Source organism: Schistocerca serialis, chromosome 6, assembly GCF_023864345.2.
Source record: "Schistocerca serialis cubense isolate TAMUIC-IGC-003099 chromosome 6, iqSchSeri2.2, whole genome shotgun sequence".
Taxonomy (NCBI): Eukaryota; Metazoa; Arthropoda; class Insecta; order Orthoptera; family Acrididae; genus Schistocerca; species Schistocerca serialis.
The window spans coordinates 714,979,346-715,004,835 of record NC_064643.1 but is presented as its reverse complement, the minus strand read 5'-3'; the positions used below and the strand labels follow the sequence as shown (position 1 = coordinate 715,004,835).

Below are 25,490 nucleotides of genomic sequence, written 5' to 3'. Positions count from 1 at the left end.
CTTTAATTAAAAGTGAACCAATAGGCCTATCAGAAAAAGGAAATATAAAAATATTTTTCTTGTTTTGTTCTGTGTTAGGCTGTATGGAGCAGTTTGGTTTCAAAGCTGAATATATATTAGATTGTGGTAAGGATTGTCTGGTTTTGCGTGTCTTCACTAGGAACCGTTCACTTTAAAACTATATAGCTTGAAATATATTTATGCGATGTTAATGAAATTATTAATAGGTTATGGGCACATGTATTAGTTGTGGAAATGTCAAGTTAGAGAATTTTTGTCACCCCAAAATAAAGTTCTGATGATTTTGTGAAAGTCCAGGATAAAAGTATCCTGGCAGTGGAAACTGTGGGTTTGTTTTGAAGATCTTGTTCATTGTTTTAAGAAGCTGCAACCACTGTGACTGTACAGACTGATATAGATTTTATGAAGAGTAACATTAAACAGCTGTCGTTTGCTTGTTGGATTGTGCCATTAGCAACATGCAAGATTGTGAATTTGAGTGCAGCATTGCTGTGTACTGTAGCCTACCCCAGGTGGCTGGAAACAATACTTATGACCTTGCTTTGTCTGTATGCTATTGCTAATATCTGATTGTCTACATTGCAGTAATTATGTCGCATCAAGATGCCTCCGAGATCATCATCAGCAGGTGAACTTACAATTATTTTCAAGCTATTTCTTTTGTTCAAAGTAAGGGGGAAAATTAGAGCGACAGTATGTGTCCTGTGTACCAGAAAGTGGCACATAGTCTTGAAGTATTGTTATCATCAGTGAAGAGAATAGGAGCTACTTCAAAGGCGAATTATGGAAAAACCTCACCCACGCCATGAAAGAAACAGTGTTTTTCTCCAGGACATCCAAAACTGAAGTTAATGATTTCACTTTGTGCACAACACAAAGAACTACCAAAGCTTTTTGCATGAATAGGGTACTCCTCACAATGAAAAACTTCCACCTTAAAGTGAACTGTCTGGAAATGTCCTTCATAATGAACCAGTCATACTCTGCATGAATGACACTTTTCCGATTCTACGAAACTTTTCAATTTTTCAGATGAAGAATACTGGTAGATACAATTAGTTTAAAAATGTGAAAATAATATAAATAGCTCTTGTAAAAATAGTACAGTATGATGTTTCTAAATGGGGAGCAAACCATTTTTAAACCTGGTGTTGAAAGTTCAAAGCCCTCTTGAGAAAAGGTGTTGGAAGATGGATTTTTTTTGTATGACAAAAAGCATTAAGTGTGAAAGTTAAAACAATGCTGTGTTCTTTCCAAGCCACAACTCTTATACCTGATAGTGGCAGCATAGCACCTGATTCTGTGAAATAGTCCTTCAAAACAAACCTACGCTTTCTGTTACATGTTTCTCCTGGGCTAAGAAAAAGTTACTTTAGAAAAACCAGAACTTGTTTCTGGGTTATTGAAAAATACTGTAACATGAGATTTCCACTACCAATATGCCTGTAAACCATTAAACTTTCATTAATACTGGAGAAACATATTTCAGACATCCCCCAGGGAGCTCGCCACTCTTTGACGGGTTCATGCTTGACTGCCACGGGGCTCCAGCCTTTGTAGCATTTTTTCCCTTCTGCACTCCATGTCTATCCTCTTGATAGCATTTTCCCCTCCCTTGGGGAACATGTCTGGGGTGTTATTGGGAATGTTCTGCAATGTCTGTCGCCGACATAAGAACAGTCTCACCTTTGTTTTTGGCTCCCTTTTCCTTGCTTTGTTTCCCTTCTCCTCTCGTTCCTTTGCTTTGGCGTTTGAGGTTCCTCTTTTTCTTCCTCCTCCCTGCGCGTTCCTGACGGCCGGCCCATGCGTCAGACGCGTAACAGGTGACTGGGTAATACATTATTCCCAACCCCGGGTTGACAGGTAGGGTTTGCATGTACCCTCTGGTACAGGCCAGGCCCATGGAGGGGTGATTGCCTGAGCTGCAACCTTCCCAAATTGCAGACTGGTCCCTCTGTCTGGTGTTTGGGAGGTGTGGACAATCACCTAAGGTGGGTGCGCCCCCTTGTGAAGGAGGCTCCCAGTTGGAAGGAGCACGCCACCGGAGACACTGGCAATCATGGGGATTTTCTCGCAATGAGTCAATCATCTTCTCAATCCAATTCTATGAAATGTAAATGTAATAAGGCTAATGATTCAAAGACCCTTCCTGCTGCACCATGGTTCCTTGTAGTTTCACGAACTGAAGGAGGTCAGTCCTTTGCCACGGTAAATCCGTTTATTATTCAGAAAGGGGTTGATGCAATTGCCGGCCCTGTGAAATCCTCCTCACATTTACGGAATGGCACTTTGCTTTTGGAGACTTCTTCTGATACTAAAGCACAACAACTGCTTGCTGCCTCGCTTCTCCATGGCCAACCTGTTCATGTCAAGGCTCATGGAACTTTGAATTCTTCCCATGGTGTTATTTACACCAGACTGCTCCACTGTCTGAGGCCGAAATCCAATCTTACCTCTCTGATCAGGGTGTCATGGCCATCCATCGTGTAATGAAAAAGGTAGATTCCTCCTTAGTGCCCACCCACACTCTTTTTCTTGCCTTTGAGAGAGTGGTGCTTCCATCCAAGATCAAAGCAGGCTATAAAATTATCACAGTCCAGCTGTACATTCCGAACTCGATGTGCTGCTACCAGTGTCATCGTTTTAACCACCACACACTAGAACGTCATGTTGACACCCAGCCAAATGTGTAACCTATGGTAGGGATGCACACGAGGGTGATTGTCCGCCTCTTTCTCCCCACTGTATCAACTGCAATTGCAGCCATGCTGCCTCCTCTCGGGATTGTCCTGTGTATCATGATGAGCGGGCTGTCTTAGAGATCCGGGTAAAGAAAAAAATGCCTTACTAAGTAGCTCGCAAGTTTCTGGCTAGTCGCAAACCCTGTGTTCTCCCGTCTGGCACCTATAGTTCTGTTCTTGCTACTCCTCCCTCCAAGGAGGACATGGCCACGCAGACATGCTACCTCTAATTCAGCTCTGAGGTTGTGAAATTGCCCAGTGTCAAAGTAGCATCACCATCCCCCTGTCCAGCTGTGCAACAAGCCATCACTCTCTCGCCTCAAGGGGCGAAGCCACCAGCTACACAACCGGTAGGCCGGAAAGGACAGAAGGAGTGTTTCCTGGAAGACTTCCTCCATCCCTCCAGCCAAACAACACCCGAGTGCTTCGATCCTTTCCGGTTAGAGAAGAAGTCCACCAAAGGCAAACAGTCTTCTCCCTTGCCAACTAGAAGATCCTCTTCGGCCTCCATGTCACCAGTGTGCACTACCAACCATTTCTCAGCATTGGACTCCACAGATCAACCGCACAGGCAAGCCAATGTGTCTGTGGACCCCATGGAGCAGGATCCTCATGCTTCTGTGCCCTATAGTAGGGACTCTTCACCAGCTGACACTCTCCTCCAATGGAACATTTGCGGCATTTAGTCCCACAAAGAGGATTTATGGCTGCTTTTAGCATCGCAGCATCCCCTTGTACTCTGCCTTCAGAAAACAAAATTGCGCCCTCACAACTGCTTTGAGCTTTCACATTTCTTACCGATTTGTTTTGACCTTCCCCCTGAGGTCAGAATTCCATCTCATGGGGGCATCATGCTGCTCATACGGGATGACATTCATAGTCAACCCATCTCCCTGACTATCCATCTTCAAGTTGTTACAGTTCGCCATTTCCTTCCCCACCTGACTTTTTCCCTCTGTACCACTTATGTCCCTCCGTCATTGGTGACTTTAATGCGCATCATCCCCTTTGGAGTTCTGCCAGGACATGTCAGAGGTGCTGTCTTGGCCGACCGCCTTAACCAACTTAACATCTTCTGTCTTAACACTGGAGCACCCACTTTCTTTTCCAACTCGTCACACACCTATTCGCATTTGGATCTATCCTTCTGCACTGCCCAGCTTGCCCATCGTCTTGAGTGGTCTGTTCTTTCAGACACCTACTCGATCGACCATTTCTCGTGTGCTATCCATTTGCTGACTCCTACCCCATCCGCGTGTACGTCCAAATGGCAGCTTACTAAGGCTGACTGGGAGCTTTACTCCTCCCTGGCGATCTTTGAAGAACAAGATTTACCCAGTTGTAAAGATCAGGTGGAATATCTCACAAATGTTATCCTTACTGCTGCAGAACCTTCCGTTCCGTGCTGTTTCTCTTTATCACGTCATGTCCCAGTCTCTTGGTGGACTGAGGATTGCCGCGACACAATTCATGCACAGAGACATGCTCTCCGCATTTTTAACTGGCATCCTACAATGGTAAACTGCATTCATTATAAACAGATGCATGCAAAGTGTCGTCGCATTCTTCGATATAGCAAAAGAGCTAGCTGGATTTCATTCACTAGTTCTTTTAACAGTTCCACCCCTCCCTCTGTCATGTCTGATGACTCTCTGGGACCAAGATCCAAATTTCGGCCTGACAGTAGCAGACAATGTCATCGTGAACACTATTGCAGTTTTCAACACCTGGGGCCACCATTTTGTGGAAGTTTCGAGCTCTTCCCACTATCACCCTGCCTTCCTCAATCGGAAATGAGTGGAGGAGCTCGGGCGATATCTTTCTCTTCTCTGAATCATGAGTGCTACAGTGCCGCCTTTACTATGAGGGAGCTAGATCATGCTCTCAGTTCATCCCAATCCTCCGCCCCAGAGCCAGACACCATCCACATTCAGATGTTGCAGCACCTTTCTCTTGCAGCAGGCACTTACTGCTTAACACATACAACTGCATCTGGGCAGAGGGCACATTTCCCGGATGCTGGTGTGAAGGCACTGTCATACCCATACCTAAGCCCAGTAAGGACAAAAACCTTCCTTCTAGCTACCGCCCATCTCTCTAACAACAGCGTTTGCAAGGTGATGGAATGTATGATTCATGCCCGGCTGGTGTGGTGGCTCAAGTCTCACAATTTACTGACAACTGCACAGTGTGTATTTAGAGTGTGGCATTCTGCAGTTGACCATTTCATTACTTTGGTTGCCTATGTCATGAATGGTTTTCTGCGGAAATCCCAGACTGTAGCCATGTTTTTAGATTTGGAGAAGGCCTACGACACCTACTGGAAAACTGGTATCCTCCGTACTCTTTACACGTGGGCCTTCCGTGGCTGCCTGCCCTGTTTCCTTCAGGCATTTTTAAAAGACAGAGTTTTCAAGGTGTATGTGGGTTCTGCCTTGTCGGACACCTTTATCCAGGAAAACAGTGTGCCTCAGGGTTCCGTCCTGAGCATCATCCTCTTCGCTATCACCATTAACCTAATAATGGCCTGTCTCCCGCCGCGCATCTCTGGCTCCATTTTTGTGAATGATTTTGCCATCTATTGCTTGTACTGGTCCCTTGTCTGTTCGAGACTCGACTATGGGTGCTTTGTTTATGCATCTGCACGTCCATCCGCCTTACACAGTCTCAACACTATCCACCATTGTGGCATCTGTTTGGTCATGGGTGCCTTTTACACTAGCCCGGTTGAGAGTCTGTACGCTGAAGCTGCTGAACTACCACTGTACCACCGTGACATTCTCCTCAGTAGGTATGCATGCCGTTTGTCTGCTACGCATGGCCAACCCATCCTATGCCTCCTCCTTTGAGGATTCCTTTGATTGGCAGTATGGGTGCGTCCCTCTTCTGTTACCTCCTGGAGTCCACTTTCGGCACTTGCTACAGTGGCTTAACTTCACACTACCTGCAGCTTTCCAAGGAGGTGTGAACGCTTCACCACCTTGTCTTCATGAAGCGGCCCATGTTAACCTTGGCCTTCATTTGCTTCCTAAGGACACTACTCCAGCCTCTATCGCATTCAGTTTCACGACCTTCGCTTGGAACTTTGCGATAGTACCTTTATATACACCGATGGCTCTTGGACTGCCCCTGGGTTTGGGTGTGCCTTCATCATTGGCACCCGTGTCTTTCGATATTGACTTCCAGCACACTGCTCAGTATTTACAGCCGAGCTCTTCTCCCTGTATCAGGCCACGGATTATATCCGGTGACACAGACTTCTCAATTGTGTCCTCGGCTCAGACTCACTCAGCGCCCTTCAAAGTCTATGTGAGCTGTACACCGCTCATCTGTTAGTGCAGCGGTTCCAGGAAAACTGTCACTTGCTCACTCTTGGTGGAGCCATTGTGATGTTTCTGTGGGTTCCTGGACATGTTGGTCTGCCAGGGAACGAGGCTGCTGACACTGCTGCCAAGGCTGCAGTCCTCATACCTCAGCCCGTGAGTTCCTATATTCCCTCCGATGATTTCTGTGTTGCTTCTGTCAGAAGGTGGTGTCCCTTTGGCATCACCAATGGTCCTCTCTTCATGGGAATAAGCTCCGACTTAGTAACCCTCTCCCAGCAGCTTGGGTGACTGCCTCTCTGCCCTCCTACTGGGAGGAGATTATTTAAACTCAGCTGTGTATTGGGCACTGCCTTTTTAGCCATCGTTATTTGCTAAGTGGTGCTACCCCACCACTTTGTACACATTGCACCCAAGTTTTAAGTGTCCACCTCTTTCTGATGGAACGCCCTTTTTTTTAACCACTTATGTTCCAGCTTGGGTTTGCCACCTGATTTACCAGCCATTTTAGCACAACACAAGCTGTTGACTGCGTTTTACTTTTTTATCTGCCGAAGCAATGTGGCGAAGGCAATTTAATTTTCAGTTTTGGACCTCCATTTCTGTATGGTATCTAAAGACACTTTCCCACATGCCTGTTTTTAGCTGTCTACTATTATGTCAATTGGGATTGACGTATAGTAGTTTAACTCCTCTCTGTTTCGTGTTCTATAATTTTGACTTGGGCTCGTATGACCCCAATTGTTTTTTGCACCCTAAAGCAAAACAAAACCAAACCAATATTTCAGACACAAAGGAATTACTGACATTGGCTGAGAGCGGGCATTGATTGAGCTCAATGGAGAAAGTTGAAAATTTGTGCCGGACCAGGATTCAGACCCAGATCTCCTGCTTACTTGGCAGATGCTCTGACCACTAAGCTGTTTGGACACAGTGGTCATTGTAACTGCACAGACTACCTTAGCAAGTCCCCCTCCCCCCTCCCCCAATCAGACCCAACTTATCCACACACTGCTGTTGTAGTGCCCATTATCCCTTATCCTCATTACTTGTGGCATTTCACAGATTCCCTGGTATGCATCTGCACTGAAGAGATCATTGGCCATCTCAGCTTAATTATACAGTGTGAGTCAACAAGGACGTTACAACTTTGGAATGATATAGAAATTTTAACTTACAGAATCAGTACATGGGTCATTTTAAAGCAAACAGCCTCACGTTTTACATAAAAGTGTCAATTGTCATTTTGGTTCGATGTGACTACCATCTGTAATACAGCAAACATCTCATCAGTAATCCATTTCTTCCCACACTCATTACTGCAAATCTGGGATAAATTGTGCAATGGCAGTGTAGATTTGATTTTTCAGGTCGGCTAAATTGTTTGTTAGGGTAGGAGTATACACATAAAACTGCAGAGTAAGAAATTCGGTGATGTCAAGTCTGGGGAGCGAGGTGACTATTCACGGCCAATCCACCGACCTGGGAAGCAATAAGTTGTGGAAACCTTGAACTTCAGTGAGGAAATGAGGTGGTGCACCATTCTGCTGGTAGTAAACCATCCCATCTTGGTCATATTCATTTATCTGTGGAATTAAAAGTTTTCAAGCATACCCACACACACAATATTAATGACAGTTTTCTCCACGAAGAAGAAAGGGCCGTACACTTTGTTTACACTGTATGGTTTCAAGCGTACGCAGTACTCGCCAAACAGTCTTTTGTGGAATGCCAATCTTGAGAGACATACATCACTTTGATTTCTGTGAACTGTGGGCAAAGCTCTCCCTAACCTGTTCCACACAATTGATGACTCACAGCCGACTTGGTGATTTATCATGTTGCCGTGAACAACCAGCCTCAACAAATCTTAGGCGTACTTGAAGATTCTTCAGCATATTTGTTGCAAAATTTACACTGAACAGCTTTTGCAGAGTTAGTTTTATAAAACCAAAACATACAATGAGTGTGCTCCGTATCAGTGAAATTAGCCATTTTATCTGTGCACTACACTGGTGCTCCCAGTGGTGGCACGGGGTACTGATGCACTACGTGAATCAAACTTGAGGTTGTTTGGAACAAAGTGACACATCTACAGATTCTGTAAGTTATCTCAATAAATTACTGTATCTTTCCAAAGTTGTGTGTATAAACATGTGAAAGAACAGACTATTTCGATCCAGCAGCTATTATGAATTAAGACACAAAGGAATTACAAACATTGGCATTGATTGAAATCAATGGGGAAAGTTGAAAATCTGTTCTGGATCAAGATGCAAACCTGAGTCTTCTGCTTATTAGGCAGATGCTCTGACCACTAAGCCACCCAGACACTGTGATCATAGCAGCTGCACAGACTACGCTAGCATCATTGACCATCTCGCCTAGTAAGTGGAGACCCAGGTTCAGATCACCACATATAAATATATTTCAAGCTATGTAGTTTTACAGAGAGCAGTTCCTAGCAAAGACACCCAAAACTGGACAATCTTTACTAAAATCTAAAATTAAAAATATATATATTTGACATTCAAACCAAATTGCTCCATATAGGTTAATGCAGAATAAAGCAGGAAAAATATTGGTATGATCTATTTTGCGATAAGCCTGTTGGTTCACTTCTAATTGAAGCTTAAACTTGAGTCTCTATAATAAAAAAATCTGATAGTTGATACATCATTAGAGCCAAAAAAATTGGTAAATTCTTGTGATCTAATGGTAATGTCATTTTATAAGCACAGTACTGGTTCAGTCTTTGAAACTGAAGCTCTGCATCAATGAACGTGGCTGAAGTTCGCCGATGACATTGTAATTCTGTCAGAGACAGCAAGGACTTGGAAGAGCAGTTGAATGGAATGGACAGTGTCTTGAAAGGAGGGTATAAGATGAACATCAACAAAAGCAAAACGAGGACAATGGAATGTAGTCGAATTAAATCGGGTGATGCTGCGGGAATTTAATTACGAAATGAGATGCTTAAAATAGTAAAGGAGTTTTGCTATTTGGGGAGCAAAATAACTGATAATGGTCGAAGTAGAGAGGATATAAAATGTAGACTGGCAATGGCAACGAAAGCGCTTCGGAAGAATAAAAGTTTGTTAACATCGAGTATAGATTTAAATGTCAGGAAGTCGTTTCTGAAAGTATTTGTATGGAGTGTAGCCATGTATGGAAGTGAAACGTGAACGATAAATAGTTTAGACAAGAAGAGAATATAAGCTTTCGAAATGTGGTGCTGCAGAAGAATGCTGAAGATTAGATGGGTAGATCACATAACTAATGAGGAGGTATTGAATAGAATTGGGGAGAAGAGGAGTTTGTGGCACAACTTGACTAGAGGAAGGGATCGGTTGGTAGGACATGTTCTGAGACATCAAGGGATCACCAATTTAGTATTGGAGGACAGCGTGGAGGGTAAAAATCGTAGAGGGAGACAGAGATGACTACACTAAGCAGATTCAGAAGGATGTAGGCTGCAGTAGGTACTGGGAGATGAAGAAGCTTGCACAGGATAGAGTAGCATGGAGAGGTGCGTCAAACCAGTCGCAGGGCTGAAGACAACAACAACAACAACAACAACAACAAGGCAGACAGACTTTACTTTTTCCAACATGATGGTTGGTCCTTTCTCGTCATCACTTACACTGTTGTGTGATTCAAGTTCCAGAGTTTCTGGTCTGCTATTTGTGTCATATAGCCCTTTTAGATATTCTTCCCATCTCTGGAGGACATTGTCACGATCTTTGTATACTAACTCTTCGTCTTTACTCAAAATTTCCATAGTAGCACTTCCTGCTCTGTTTTGTTCCCATGTCATAGTCTTTACTCTGTGGTATAGTAAGTCGTATCTTCCCTTCCTGTCCAGTTCTTCAATTTCATCACATTCCTCTTTTGGCCATTTTTTTCTAGCCTGCTCTGTTTCTCTTCGCAGTTCATTATTTAACCTTCGGTATATCTTTCTTGCATCTTCAGTGCTCTTGTTTTTCAATTTCCTTCTGTCCTCCATCTTGGAAATCATTTCTTGTGTGACCCATGTTTTTTTTTTTTCCTGTCCTGCTTTAATGATTCCTTCTTTTAGCATATGCCAGTACTCATTGGCATTATCAGGTGGTTTCTTGTAATGTGTTTAGAAACTCCCGAGACAGCATTTCTGTAATTTGTTTTTTGTTGGATCTTATCTCCTCTAGATCCCACTTCTTCACCATGGTTGCCTTCTTCAGTTTTTTTCATTCTTATTTCTATTTCTGCCATAAGTAAGTTGCGGTTACTATTAATATCCGCACCTGGTAATGTGTGCACCTTCTTGATTCCATTCCTGTATCTTTCTTCTACCAGTATAAAATTGATTTGGTTCTGTATTTATCCCCTGCTGATTTCCAAGTGTAGAACCTCCTCTTGTGGTTCTTGAACCATGTGTTTGCCACTATCAGCTGCCTTTCCCTGCAGAATTTAATTAGCCATTCACCTCTATCATTTCTCTTTCCAAGACCATGACTGCCTACTATGTTCCCCACTTTCCCTTTACCCACAATGGCATTCCAGTCTCCCATTACTATTTTGCAGCATTTTTTTTTATTTTCGTCCATTATTCTCTCTATTACATTGTACATTTCCTCTACAATTTGGTCATCATGTTCTGAAGTTGGCATATACACCTGGACAATCAGTAAATCTTTTTGTGCTCCTTTCAGCCTTACACCAATAACCCGGTCATTTGCGTAGTCTACTTATTCCACACATTTAGCCTATTCCTTTGTCATAATCATTCCTACTCCATTCATTCCTTTTACTTCTCCTCCTGAGTAGTACAACACACATTCATCTGACTGCAACTCTCCGTGTCCATTCCATTTACCTCAGCAACTCCTATGAGGTCCATATGATTCTTTTCCATCTCCCTTTCAAAGTTTCTAGTTTTCCTGATTGTAGCAGAGTTCTAACATTCCAGGTACCTATTCACGTTTTGATTTTTTGCCTCCTTTCAAGAAAGATTTAAGTGCTCATTTTCCTGCGCACCATTTGAGAGTGGAACAGTAGAGAAATGGCGTGAAAGTGGTTGTATAAACCCTCTGCCAGGCACTTAATTGTGAATTGCATGTTGAAGTAGAGGGATTGAACATTTCTGTGACTGTGACTGAGTGCAGCTGATTCTGCTATGTGTTGAAAAGAAGTCATTTATTGTTACTGTTTCGACTTACTACTTACACTTCGAATTGCTATCAAAAAATCAACTACGACAGCTCGCGGTAGATAAATCGGCATTTCAATTGAAGAAATGTGGAATGATTGGGATTCACTAAAGATAACAGCAGAATACAGTTCCATATAACAGTTGATAATGATGAACCTGTGAGGCTATGATTGTAAAAGGAATGGGAGAGTTGGCAATCTTTCTCCACCAAGTCTTGTAGGAAAAGAAGTCAGTCTCATGCAATGAATCTCACCAGCAATTCATCAGTTGTACTGAGATCTAAGGAAATCTCTACTAACATTAGAACTCTGTCATGGTATATATGCAAATGAAGATGATTAAAGAGCAAGACAGTCATTTTTCTTATGGAAAAAAAATCCAGTGATTTTGTGTATCATTAATTTAAATTTTGTTGTCAGACTTATCACATGACATGCAAGCAACTAGCAGCTTCTTAATAAATGTTCGGGCATTAGAAATGTCCCTAAAAGTGACTGGTATTAATCATTCCTTTTACTGTTTTATATTTTTTCTATTAACTTATGTGTTTAAAAAAAGAGCGAAAAATATAAAATTGTGTATAATCCATCAAACAAGCAAAGATAAATTTAATAGTTTACAGTTCATCAATATTAAGAGAATAAAGTCTTGGTTTATATTGTACATCTCTCATCTGTGTCAACTGTATGCCAAATAAAATCCAAAATGAATAACTGAAGAAAGAGAAACTGAACAGCACTGAGAGATAATGTGAAGTATTAATTTTACATGTGGATGGATTTTACAAGGTGTACAACTTTGCTTCCATCCCCCCCCCCCTCCAAAATTTGAGGCTTTAATGAAACAAATTAGTTACACATGTATCATTCAAAGTATTTTCCATCGCTGGCCACTACTTTCTCCCATCTTGTGGGCAGTGTGCGAATCCCGCGTCGAAAAAATTGTTCATCTTTTGAATCGATCCATGAATCAATCCAATTTCTGACTTCTTCACGAGATCGGAAGTGCTAGTTAGCCAGGCCATGCGCCATTGATCTAAACAGGTGATAGAGGGAGCAGTGTCTGGAGAATACGGTGGGTGGGGTAGGATTTCCCATTTTAACGTTTCCAAGTACGTTTTGACCTCTTTTGCAACGTGGGGTCGAGTGTTGTCATGGAGCAAAATCACTTTATTGGCCTCTCACTGTATTGCAGCCATTTGTCCTTTAATGCTCTGCTCAAACACGTTAATTGCATCCGATAACAAGCACCTGTGATTGTTTCACTTGGTTTTAACACCTCATTGCACACGACGCCGAGCTGGTCCCACCAAATGCAGAGCATGATCTTGGAGCCCATGAATATTCGGTTTGGCCATTGACGTGGAAGCCTGGCTGGGATATCTCCATGATTTTTTGTGTTTAGGGTTATCCTAGTGAGCCCATTTTTCATCCCCAGTCACAATGCAATGCAGCAATCCCTTCCGTTTTTGCCTCTGAAGCAACTGTTCACAAACACCGTTCAACATCTCGTGGTTTCAGCTCACATGGGACCCAAGTTCCTTCTTTCTGAATCATGCCCATAGCCTTAAGACGTTTTGAAATGGTTTGCTGTGTCACTCCCACTAATCGTGCCAATTCTTCTTGAGTTTGACGCGAGTCTTCTCTCAGCCATGTGTCCAATTCTGCATCTTCGAAAACATTCTCTCTTCCACCACTATGCTGGTCTACGATGTTAAAATCACCATTCTTGGACCATTGAAACCATTCATGACACGTTCTTTCACTAGTAGTGTTCTTACCATATGTACTTGAGAATATTCAATGAGACTCAGCTGCTGTTTTCTTCATATTCAAACAAAACAGTAACACCTCCTGTGAATGATGAGAATTAGGCTCGTAAACTGACATTTTCAATCAAGAACAACTTTATGATGCAGACACAAATCGACTAATGTTTGAATGGGGTTATGTTGACTGAGGTCAAAGCTAACTGCCTGACGTCTGCGATCTGTTTCTTTCGACCGCTACTTATCATTGTCGCCACCTATCGGCAAATGGTGGAAGCAAAGTGTGTAAAAAGTTATGTAAAAAAATTCAGTATACTATTTTCCTTCAAAGTTTTAAATTCAGTTTTCTCAGAATGCCATTTTAGCGCTTGCTCATTGTGATGTGGATCTGACACAATTGGTACCTGATGGTGATACAGGTGGCTGTGTAGGCAATTTAAGCTAAAACCTCATGTCACAACCTCATAAATTTACTGTTTATTAGAGGATGTAGTGTTCAGTAACCAGCTGCAACTAATGCAGAACTGGTGTAAAAGATACACGGGAGTTACCGATACCAAACATCTATTCTGATAACATGGATAAGGTGCGATCAACGTAACACCTAGCAGAGAGATATTTGTAGCCTCTGAACACTGCTTGTCTTGAGTTTTTAAATGAATGTTCACTGACTGTAGCAAACTTTCTTCCAGGTGTCACATTTGTTACCTTCTCCAATTCAAACGAGATTATCACCTTTGCACATAAACCTTCTTGAGGACAGTAGGCGTAGCCGTGTTCAAAACAGTTGTTCTCTAATTTCATTGTATAATTATGTGAGAAATACGTTATTTTTGAAAATTTGTGGACACTTACAAAACTAACTTTTACTAAGTTACCAGTACAAATAACTCACTTCGAAGCAAATCAGCATCTGTGATTCCCTGTTACTGCCGAAGAATAGATCACACCAGATTTCATTGTGTGTGTGCATTTTTGAGAATTTTCAGAAGTTACTATTATTCTGTGGCTAATCTAATTCATAGTAAATCATTGTTTGTGATTTGTTTTCTGCATCAGATATTTTAACTAACATTGTTACATGTGCTTTTCCCTTAAAGTTGGAGTATATATTATCTACAGTTATCATAAATTATCTTTATTTTTAAGTCTGTTAATAACTATAACTAACCTCAAAAAATTTAAAAAATTAGTAATTTTTATCACAGGTTTTTCATTTGCCTTAATGGACATCTCATTTGGTGTATTTGTTTATGTTCTTTTAGGGAACTAGTAATTCTTTAGAGCTGCAGATATAAAAGACAATCAGCAGGCATAGTTTAAAGTTTCTTGTTCACTGTCCTGTAATACATTGCACCAGCCAAAATGCAGTTCCACTCTGAATGCTGTTCTCGAACACGGGATGAGTTGGTTGATGTTCATAAGCAGTTGGAAATCACCCCAAGTGCTGTCAAATGATTGGCAGCTGCTGTGAATCAGTAAGTTGAAAGAGCTCTCAAGAATTGTGTACCTGTGGTACCAAAGGTACCTCAAGTACTATGCTCTCCTGTGGATCCTGCCTCTTCTACAGAAAGTAAGAGATCAGTCATTACTTGTCAACTTGATTGTGAGTTGCATTTCAGTGGTAATCTAGGTGCCCTGTACATTGTGGACAGGAACCAGGGAGGACTCAGGGTTTATACTGATCCCTCTGACCAACAAGTTTGAAGGGCTGTCTTTCACTGAAACTTAGCCAGTGGAATTCTCTTCACCTGTTTCGGTGAAACCCGTTTTGTCCGGTGTTAAGATCAGGCAAACGCAAAAGGATAGGGGGCTATTAGTTGTTGCCATGTCAAACATACGATGATTGATGGTACCCCTTAGGGAGATGGCACCAAGGTACAGAAAAGGACACGAGGTACACTCAGTGTGTATGCCTGGGGGGTCTCATTCAACATGTTGAAGATGCTATTCTGGCACCCATTGAGGGAACAGGGTGCAAGCAACTACAGTGTGTGGCACATCTTGGAACAAATGATATGTCATCTGGGCTCAGAGGTTTGATTCCAGCCACTGACAGAGGATGTTGAGGAGACCAGCCTTGCACGTGGAGTTTCAATGAAGCTCACAGTTTTGCGGCACTGACCCGAGAGTGGCCCTTTGGTTTTGAGTCGAGTGGGAGAGCTGAACCAGAGACTTAGAAAGTTGTATGATAAGCTAGGCTGTGACTTCCTGGACTTGTATCATAAGGTTGAGAATGGTTGGGTGCCCCTGAATGGGCCATGTAAGCACTACACATCAGAGGATATTGCCCAGGTAGTGCACACAAGGATATTTTTTTTATTTTTTGTTTTAGAGTAGGCTACTCTCCATCAAAAGCAGATAATTATAGCTTAGAATTAAAATATCGAGGTTTCATGACGGAGTGCCAGAAGTTGAAGCATTCCTGAAAAGCAGTGAAGCTCACATAATACTTCGTACAAAAAGTTGGTTGAAACCTGTAACTGATAGCAGTGATATTTTGGGGAAAATTTAAGTGTGTATCTAAAGGATAGACTAATGGGAAATGGGGGTGGTGTACTGGTTGCAGGATACAAACTCAAATCGACGGAGGTAGAAATTGAAGCTGCATGTGAGATTGATTGGGCAAGACTCAGTATCAGGTATGACATAAAATAATTTGATCCTTCTGTTGCTCACCAGACTCGTATCGTGATGTAGTCATTGGTGGAGACTTTAATCATCCAACAATCAATTGTCAAAATTACAAATTTTTTTAGTAGTGGGTGTCATAAGACATCCTGTGAAACATTACTAAATGCCTTCTCTGAAAACTATCTAGAACAGGTAGTTGGGAACCCCTCTAATGATATAAATATATTGGATCCTCATCAAGGATGTTCATGTCAAAACTGCTGTTAGTGATCATGACACGGTTGTGGCAACAATGATTATCGAAGTACAAAGGGCAATTAAAACAACACATATATATTCAGCAAAGTAGATACAAAATCAAATCAGTAGTTTCACATCTCTAGGAGAAACTTGAAACATTCAGCACAGGATGGGATCTTGTAGAGAAACTATGGTTCAGATTCAAAAGAAAAGTTGACCACGCACTGGTTAGCTATAAACCCAGTAGAACAATTCATAATGAGAGGGACCTTTCATGGTATACAGTCACTGCAAAGAAACTTCTAAAAAGACAGATACTACTGTATACTAGGTGAAAACAAAGCGTAGGACTATAGATAGATGTATGCTGAATGAAACACATTCAGCAGCCAAGAAGGCACTGCATGAAGCCTTAAGTGACTGTTGTAGCAGAATATTGTCAAATGATTTTCCTACAAAAGCCAAAGAAATTCTGGTCGTATGTACAGGCTGTTAGTGGCACCGAAGTTAGTGTCCAGTCCTTAGCGAATTAGGGAGGAACTGAAGTTGACAGTAGCAAAGCAAAAACTGGAATGCTTAACTCTGTCTTCAAATCTTCCTTTACAAAGGAAACCCCAAGAGTACTGCTGCAGTTTAATCCTCATACCACTGAAAAGATGAATGAAATAAGTATTGCAGTGTCAGTGGTGTTTAGAAACAGCTGAAATAGTTAAAATTGAACAAGATTCCAAGGCCTGATGGAATCCCTATCAGATCTATATTGAATTTGCAGCTGAGTTAGTTCCTCTTCCAACAGTAATCTGTTGTAGATTGCTCGAACAAAAAACCGTGTCAGGTTATTGCAAAAAAGCACAGATAATGCCCGTCCATGATAAGGGCAGTAGAAGTGATCCACAAAACTGCCATCCATGTCTTTGACATTGATTTGTTGTTGAATCTTAAAACATATTCTGAGCTCAACCATAAAGAGGACTGTGTGAGGTGACACAGTATTTAGCACACTGGACTCGCATTTGGGAGGACGACTGCTCAAACCCCCGTCCGGCCATCCTGATTTCCCTAAATCGCTTCAGGCAAATGCAGGATGGTTCCTTTGAAAGGGCATGGCCAACTTCCTTCCCCATCCTTCCCTAATTCGATGGGACTGATGACCTCGCTGTTTGGTCCCCTCCCCTAAATCAACCAACAAACCATAATGAGGTACCATGAACAGGATGCCGTCCTCCACGCCAACTAGTGTGGATTCTGAAAGTGTCTATCATGTAAAGCCCAGCTCGCACTTTCGTCACGTGACATACTGAAAGCTATGGACCAAGGCAGTCAGGTAAATACAATATTTCTTGATTTCTGTAAAGCATTTCGCTCAATACCACACCTGTGCTTATTGTCAAAATCTCTATCATATGGGATATCAAGTGAAACTTGTGACTGGATTGAGGAATCTCTGGTAGGGAGGACATGGCATGTTATCTTGGATGGAGAGTCATCGTCAGATGTAGAAGCAACTTTGTGTGTGCTGCACTGAAGTGTTTTGGGACCGCTGCTGTGCATATTGCATATTAATGACTTTGCGGACAGTGTTCTTTCTGCGGATGTCGCAGTTATTGATAATGAAGTACTGTCTGAGAGGAACTGCGTAGATATTCAGTGTGATCTTGACAAGATTTGAAAGTGGTGCAAAGATTGTCAACTTGCCTTAAATGTTCAGAGATGTAAAATTGTGTTCTTCACAGAACTAGAAAAAATAAATAGTATCTTATGACTGTAATATCGATGAGTCACTGCCGGAATCGGCCAGCTCGTAAAAATACCTGGGTGTTACACTTTGTACAGAAATGAAAAGGAATGATCACAAAGGCTCTGTTGTGGGTAAAGCAGGTGGTCAACTTCAGTTTATTTGTAAAATACTGAGGAAGTGCAATCAGTGTATAAAGGAGATTGTTTACAAATCACTTGTGCGACCCATTCTAGAATCTTGTTAAAGTGTGTTGGCCTGTACCAAAAGGTTCTGATGGGGGCATATTGAACATACACAGAGTAGGACAGCAGGGGTGGTCACCTATGGGAGAGAATTAGTGATGCTGAAGGAACTGAACTGACACTCTTGAAGAGAGATGTAAATTACCCTAAGAAAGTCTACTAACAAAGTTTCAAGAACCGGCTTTAAATGATGACTAGAAATACACTACAGCCCCCTATGTATCACTCACTTACAGATTGTGAGGACAAGATTAGAATAATTACAGCATGCACAGAAGCATTCAATCATTCTTCCTGTGCTCCATACATGAATGGAATGGGGAGAAATCCTAATAACTGGTGCAATGGGATGTACCAATATAAAAATCTGTGCAATGATTGCAACAGAGTTGGTGTACGATATGGCTGCTTTCACATGCCACCTGTGAAAGCAGCCATGACATATATCAGCTCTGCTGCAGTCACTGCAGAGCTATTCATATTGGTTCAACTACCAACCAGCTGTCCACCAGGATGAACGGCCATCGCCAAGCTGTGGCCAAGAGCAAAGTAGACAACCCTGTGGTATAACATGTTGCTGAACATTTCAGTGGCCTAGCCATCTGGATCCTCCCCTCTACCAACAGCTTTTCTTAATTTTGCAGGTGAAAGTTATCCTTACAGCTCATTCTCTGCTCCGAAAATCATCCCGGTGTCAACGTATGCTAACTTACAGTCTCCACACCCTCAACCCAACAGTTCCCACACCATCTGACCTCTCGCTTCATTCCCATTCTCATCTCCCAGTCTCTTTCTGTGCCGCCCTTTACTAATGCACCCACCTATCTTTCCCCACTCATTTCCTTTTTCTCCCCTCCCCCCTCCTGTCCCCACCTCCTTGCCCCACAGCCTCCCAATGCTGTGTCAATTGAAGTCTAGTCTCTGCACACTCTGCCAGACAGCGCTGCTCTTCCCTCCCCCTCCCCCAACCATACACTTCTCTTCCCTGCCTCTTCCAGATTGCTGCTTCCCTTCCTCGTGACAATTGCGTTCTGGCCTGAGCTGCCAGAGATAGTGGTTGTGTGTGTGTGTGGGGGGGGGGGGGGGGGGGGGGGATGTGCTTGCTTGTGTGGATGAATGTGTTTGTTTCTCTTCCTGATGGAGGCTGTGGCCAAAAGCTAATGTGTAAGTGTCTTTTAATTGTGCCTGTCTGCAGTTTCTTCAACGTATCATATTTATGGTAAGCAGCAGTCTATCTTCCTTACATTGTTTATAAAAATTATATGTATTTGTGTGCTTGCAAATCAAGCAGTTTGTTATGGAAACTCATACTAAAATATCATCCCTCAGGTGCTAAGTGTTGACTACGACTATTTGAGTGATGAAATGTTGCCAGTCATCAGCAACCTTGGTCTTAGGCAGTTTATAATCCATGTTCATGGAGTTGAAGAGGACCATCCTGGTATACCTGATTCAGCATGGGCTGAATTTGCAAATCACAAGTGAGTATATACCACATCCAAATTTAAATTGTGTCATTTCCCTCTGATAATATAGTAATTTGTTTTTTTTATTTTTTTTATTTTTTGCGTTTTTCAGCCCTTCATGTGAAGTACATCTCATCCTCATTCATGCCTATGATGCTGTGGAAATTTTGGATTCGACCATTTTCAGGCCGAACATGCCACTTTCATTCTTAAAAGTGTTCTTTTGTGAGAATGTAAGTACAGTTACCTTGCATATAGAGCAGATGGGGCACAGAAGTCCTGTTTTTGGAATAATAAAATTAGTTGTATTAGTTATATTCTTGTATTGTCAAAAATTGTTTTAGTCTGTATTATATAAGATACATTAAGGTTTCCAAAAATTTATTGACTGCGACAACTTGCACATATTTTTTGATGTCGACCACCATCTACGGGGAAAAAATGTAAATTACAATTTGAAGGAGGGGAAAAAAATAGTTTTCACTGTGATCAGTTAATACAACTGGATAGCTATAATTTAACTCTCTCCCAACCAGGGCATTAGTCAGTTAATAAAATACAAGAATCACTTTGGATTTTTTCCAGGATATGACCCGACCATCTTGACCATCTTGATGTTGCCACTGACAGCTCCATAGAGCTCATCAGGGTGCACTCCAGATGCTTATCTTTTTCTCTGGGTGCTAAGGCAGTTGTGTGTATCATACATATGTGTAAATAAAACTGAATCATTTTTCAAATTTGTTGCCATTCTCACCAACATAGTGCTGCCTTAACATGACTATATTACAGTTTTGCAAGCAATGTACTTAATTTTAAAAAAGTCATATTTAAATGTTAGTTCAGTGTCATTCCCTTGCAGTCTGTATTGTAGTAGTAGCTGTAGACAAATATTTTAGGTTGTCTTGCATTCTTGCTTTGTCATTAAAAATTTAGGGGAATATCTCTACTTATTCGTGCTGTTGCTCGAGTGCTTAATTGATAAAAATTCAAGAAGTGTTGGTTTTGACCATCAAGCTATACTTAATTGGACTAACAAAATCTGTGCTTTCCACCTTTTTTGTGAAATGAATAAACTGCTTGTGATGATATTCATTGAAACTAAAAATCCCAAATTGTAGACTGGGATGGTAAACACTGCAAGAATGTAAGAAGACAGAGAAAAACCATGACATTCACTTCCCTAATAATTTCATTTAAAGGAATGCAAATTATGATAGTTTCACATCATTTATAGCATCTGACAAAAAAATGTTGCAAAAGTGTAATAAGTTTGGAATTAAATGAAAATTTATGAAAAGATGTAGGTGTCATGTTTCAGTTAAGAGGGATTGCTGAATGTGCGCATCACTATCTCGTTCATTTCTGAACTTTTAACAAAGAATACAGTATGGACATGATGGACAAAACTAGAAATAAAATTCCCTGTATTTCACTTCAAGAAAATTGACCATGGCTAGTAGGTCCTTCTGTTTTTCAGCACTTAATTTGTTGCCCAGTGGAAGATTAGGTATATTTTGTAGGTTGGGAAGATAGTGTAATTTGAATACCAAAATTACATCATCTTTTGTTTGATTTAATTATGCTACACAACACACAGTGAAATTCTAGTGATTGCAGCTTACATCACATTGTGGTAGTTCTTTCTGGATGACAGCCATCCTTTTGTTACATACTGATTTTCTTGATTTCTTAGCTCAGTGTTCTTCTTTGTGCTCCTTGCCTGATGTTATGTTACGTTACATTACCTTACCTTCACCTTTAAAACTTTAACTTTATAAGGTGCTGGAACAAATGCTTCACATCAAAAATAACTCAAATGAAGTAAAATGTACTATTGCTTGTAGGTAAGCAAACGAGAAACAGTTAAAATATTTTTACAACCATGTTAAGACATGCTTGGCACAGTCAGTGTTCCTCATGCCACGAAGAAAGGAACTTGCACACTGCTAAATCTGGTGTCAGTAATTGGAGTACAAGGAGGCTTCTCTAATACTTCCAACCTACCTCAGGTTACTAGCTATTGTACATTTAGCAGTTTACAGGAGAGGAAAAAAAAGAAAAATCAAATTATTCACTCTATCACCGTTTCTCGTTTCCAGTCATTAATTGTATTGAAGCACATATGTGTGTACACTAAATTTGCGGTATTGTAACTTGAGCAATCAAAACCTAACATCTATCTCAGAAAGATTTTTGTTGCTCTTTCTAGAACATTTATGTTCTTCATTTCATTTGACTAATTGATAATTAAATTACACAAGAATGCCAGTTTTGGGAACATTCCATTCCATAATCCATCTGTAGTAGTTAAGATAGTTTTCCTATACTCCTTCATGTTTATAATAGAAATAAATTGTTGCACTGAGTGATAATTTTCCTGCTGCGTTACAGATGAATTACACAGCACTGCAACGGATTTCACTCTGGTACTATAACACTCTGCAATCGCTGTGGTGGATTGACTCAATCGGTGCAACTTCCAACAGCTTCTGCCTTGTAGAGCCATCTGTGGAACCTATTGCTCAGCCTGATCCCCTGGTAATGATGGCTTGGCGGTGTACCAAACTGAAGGAGCTGGTCTTCCTCGGTTAGAATTCATTCACTTCATTTTAGTTTTCTTTATTTCCCACCAAACAGTATTTCATAACTACTTTGAAATAATTTCCAGGCTACAAGTATTATGAGGATGACTTGATTGCCATAGCAAGGCTGAGAGGTAGTGGATTGCAGAAATTTGAAATCCACGCACAAGACATTTTGCGCGTGTCTGATGTTCCTGATGCCCTGGAATTTGTAAGTATTCAGCAAAAATGAAATTAGCCTGGTTTTATGACACATAGAAAAAATTTAAAACCGTTAATAAACATTTACATTTATCAGGATTAACATAATGTAATTCCCAGACTTACGTGATAGGTGAGACCAAATGATAACTGTGTAAGTCAATTTCACATAAGTCAGCATCCAATTTTGCATTTCAATAAATACAAGTTGTATTCATTTGCGACCAAAGACTAGAGAAAAGAATATAATTTAGAAGATAAATATTTAATAAAACATTAAACAAAACAAATTATATTCCAGTGCAGCATTGTCCATTGAAACAATTTAAACCCAAGATACTGTGATGTAGAAGGCTTCGTAAAATGTAATAATTTCATCTGAAGAGTCAAATTTTTTTAATCATGCAAAATTTCCTCATAGCATGCAGCAAAGATTTTTCCCTGTTTTGTACCAGAAATGTGCACTGCTTTGGAATCTTTAAAAGTTGTAGCCCATTTTCAATTTAACTGAGACCTTCTGTTAAGTTTGCAACCATTATTTGATCTTCTTGGTGGTCTGTGTGAAACCAGCAGTTCTTGAATGTTATCAGCATCCATCTCTAAATTTGTGTGGCAGGATCAACCTTTTCTTCAGTCAGATTATCAATTTGATCAGAATCTGGTGCTTATACCCTGGGTTGGGTTTCATTGGTGGAAAAAACAAGAAAGGTAAGAGGTGTTTTTTTTTCCCCGGCACCATGTAAAGGTCTTTTGTGAAATTTCATTCCAAAGTGTCCAATAATTCTCATTGACATCTAAAAAATTGAATTGCTTCCAAAAGTCTTTAACAAAGAGCTCATTGTTTTTCTCGTAGCTTCATGTAGATGCATAAATGATCACCTCTTGTAGCAATTTTTAAATGTTTTAATGACTCCACAGTCACTCGGTTGAAGCAGTCTGGTTGTATTTGATGGCAAAAATGCAACTTATAACTTGGGTCGAAATTAGAGTAACAATAGGATGACCTAGTGTGATGTCAGTTAGTAACATCACTTTAAATCAGATTTGTTTTAATTAACAATAATGTTAGACTTAAGGTATGATGTCATGACCAAACCAGTCCTCAAAAAATTAAGCTATCATCCAAGCTTAGCATTTGACCTGCAAACCACAAGCAGTCCAGCTTTATATGTGCTTTTTAAAGTTCTCGGCTTTTCTGAGCAATCACTAAGAGATTTTAATTAATTCAATAGCTGCATTTGCACCAACCATCACTGTCAGTGGCAGCTCTAAGACCTGGAAAGATTTTTTTTTCTCTTCATGCACGATAAAATTCTTTCAATTATCTTCTTTCAGCACAGACCAGTTTCATCTACATTGAATATGGTTTGGCTGGTATAGTGCTGGACAGAGTGATGGTCTCCTTATCAGCACTTGCTGCTTCTCCAATATCTGCAGTGCTGTGCCCGTTACGATGACTTTTGAATCGGCTAAACCAACCATTATGAGCTCTAAACTTTTTATCTCCCCAGCTTCATTCAGTCTCTCAAAAACCAGCTTAGCGTGAGAGGATACTGTGCTGATCAACAGGACCATTTCTTCTGAGTGACAATACCATAACATTTACGAATGATAACTTGAATTCAAAGATGGAGCATTTTTCACAGCTTAGAGTTTCCCCGCCCCCTTTATAATTGTTCTGACTGTAAATCCAGTAGATCAAACTTTGCCAATTCACAAATTTTAATTTTTGCCTTGAAGTCTTTAATAATATCAGTTTTCCATTTCAAAGCACACAGATATAGTCATTCACACAAGCAACCACACCTCTCACACACACATGACCAGCACGTCTGGCAGCTCGGTCTGAGATGGTGGTCATGTGTACGTGAGGTGCAATTGATCAGTCAAGTAAGCTCCATGCATAAAATGATTCCACACAAAACATGTCAGAACCTTTCGCGAGCTGAATATGTGGATTTGCTTAAATCTGGCTAGTGTAAGTCAGGGAATTACTGTACATACTGCATAATAAATTTGTCAGAAGTCGGCTTTGCTGTGAACGTAATCTCTTGCTCATTAGGTATATCTTGGATATGCAGATTAGATGGATGCTGAAAGCAGTCACCCCAGATCATATATAATCATGAATTACCCCCACCCCACCCACCCATGAAGCTAACTGGCTACTTGAAAAATTCACTGCCAGCATATTGGAAAACGTTGCTTGAAAAGTTCCTGAAACTCATCAGGGGCCTCACCTATTGTTTACGGTTGGTTGATCTGGGCATTTAAATTGGATAATTTATCTTAATAGTTGCTGAATTATGGATTGATCTGGTAGAATAATGTTTATGGAAACAGTGTGTAAAATCACTCAGGACACACAAAAGTCAAGGTTATAAAACAATTTGCATAATCGAAATAGAATAATGGTAAGAAAATGAAGGTTCTTAGGTTGCCACCAGAATAATGCTGGACTGTTACGGTCGTGATGGTCCCCAGACATATAAAGGACATTAATTAAGATTTCAGTCGTAATTGAAAAACTATATAATTACCCAAGGAAAGGTGTATGAACCTGAACACAGTACGCAACAGATCAGTGAATAAAGGAAGAATCAGAAGGAAAATCACCACACGGGCAAGGTTCCAATGAACATTAGTGCTGATGGAAAAGAGCCCTTTTGACGCAAGAATTAGATTGCAGAACACCTTGCATACTGGTTCATGAAGTGCGTAGATAAAATTAGGAAGACTAAAAATAGAAAATGAAGATTGAACTCCTCTTCCATCAACATATCGCATTTTTTGAAATCAGGATTGTTCATTGGACATGCGGTCTTACCTAGACTGTCATCATGGAAGTCACGTGCAAGTCACAGTTTGCCAAACTGCGGTAGCTGCTAACTGCTGCTGAGCTGATGCAATGTGACTGCGAATCATGGATCTTGTCATCATCCTGATTACTGGTCATGAATTTAAGACTTGGCAGGAGACCGAAGTCGAGAAAAACACATGAGAGTGTGGAGTCTATAGAGTATCATCACCTAGTAGTCATTCGAATCAGAATACAAATGCTTCTCTCAATTTTTGAAAGCCTTGCTTCAGACCCTGGATAGGCACCCAGTGCCATCTTTTGTAGTCAGTCCCAGAAAGGGTCTAAGGGCTTTTACCAATCATGGATCTGGAAATCTGTTCTGTAGCGCCAACCACAAAGTTGCAGATGTATCCACCAATGAGGTAAGTGTGCATTTGAGACAGAAAACGAGTGTCGCCAGCTCACATGTCTAGACTTTGGTGCTGGAAATTCTGGGAAGTTTGTTGTGCTTTGCACGGTGTTCCCATGGAAAGGGCAAAG

At 40.9% G+C, this 25,490-nt stretch overlaps 1 protein-coding gene across 1 annotated transcript in view; it reads left to right on the top strand.

Moving 5' to 3' along the window:
* LOC126484173 (F-box only protein 33) overlaps positions 1 to 25,490 on the top strand; it is a 77,150-nt gene that overhangs the window by 38,374 nt on the left and 13,286 nt on the right. The window contains exons 3-6 of the mRNA XM_050107581.1: positions 19,228 to 19,379; positions 19,477 to 19,597; positions 21,759 to 21,954; positions 22,036 to 22,160. Of these exons, the coding sequence (XP_049963538.1) occupies positions 19,228 to 19,379; positions 19,477 to 19,597; positions 21,759 to 21,954; positions 22,036 to 22,160 (594 nt within the window). The remainder of the gene's footprint in view (positions 1 to 19,227; positions 19,380 to 19,476; positions 19,598 to 21,758; positions 21,955 to 22,035; positions 22,161 to 25,490) is intronic.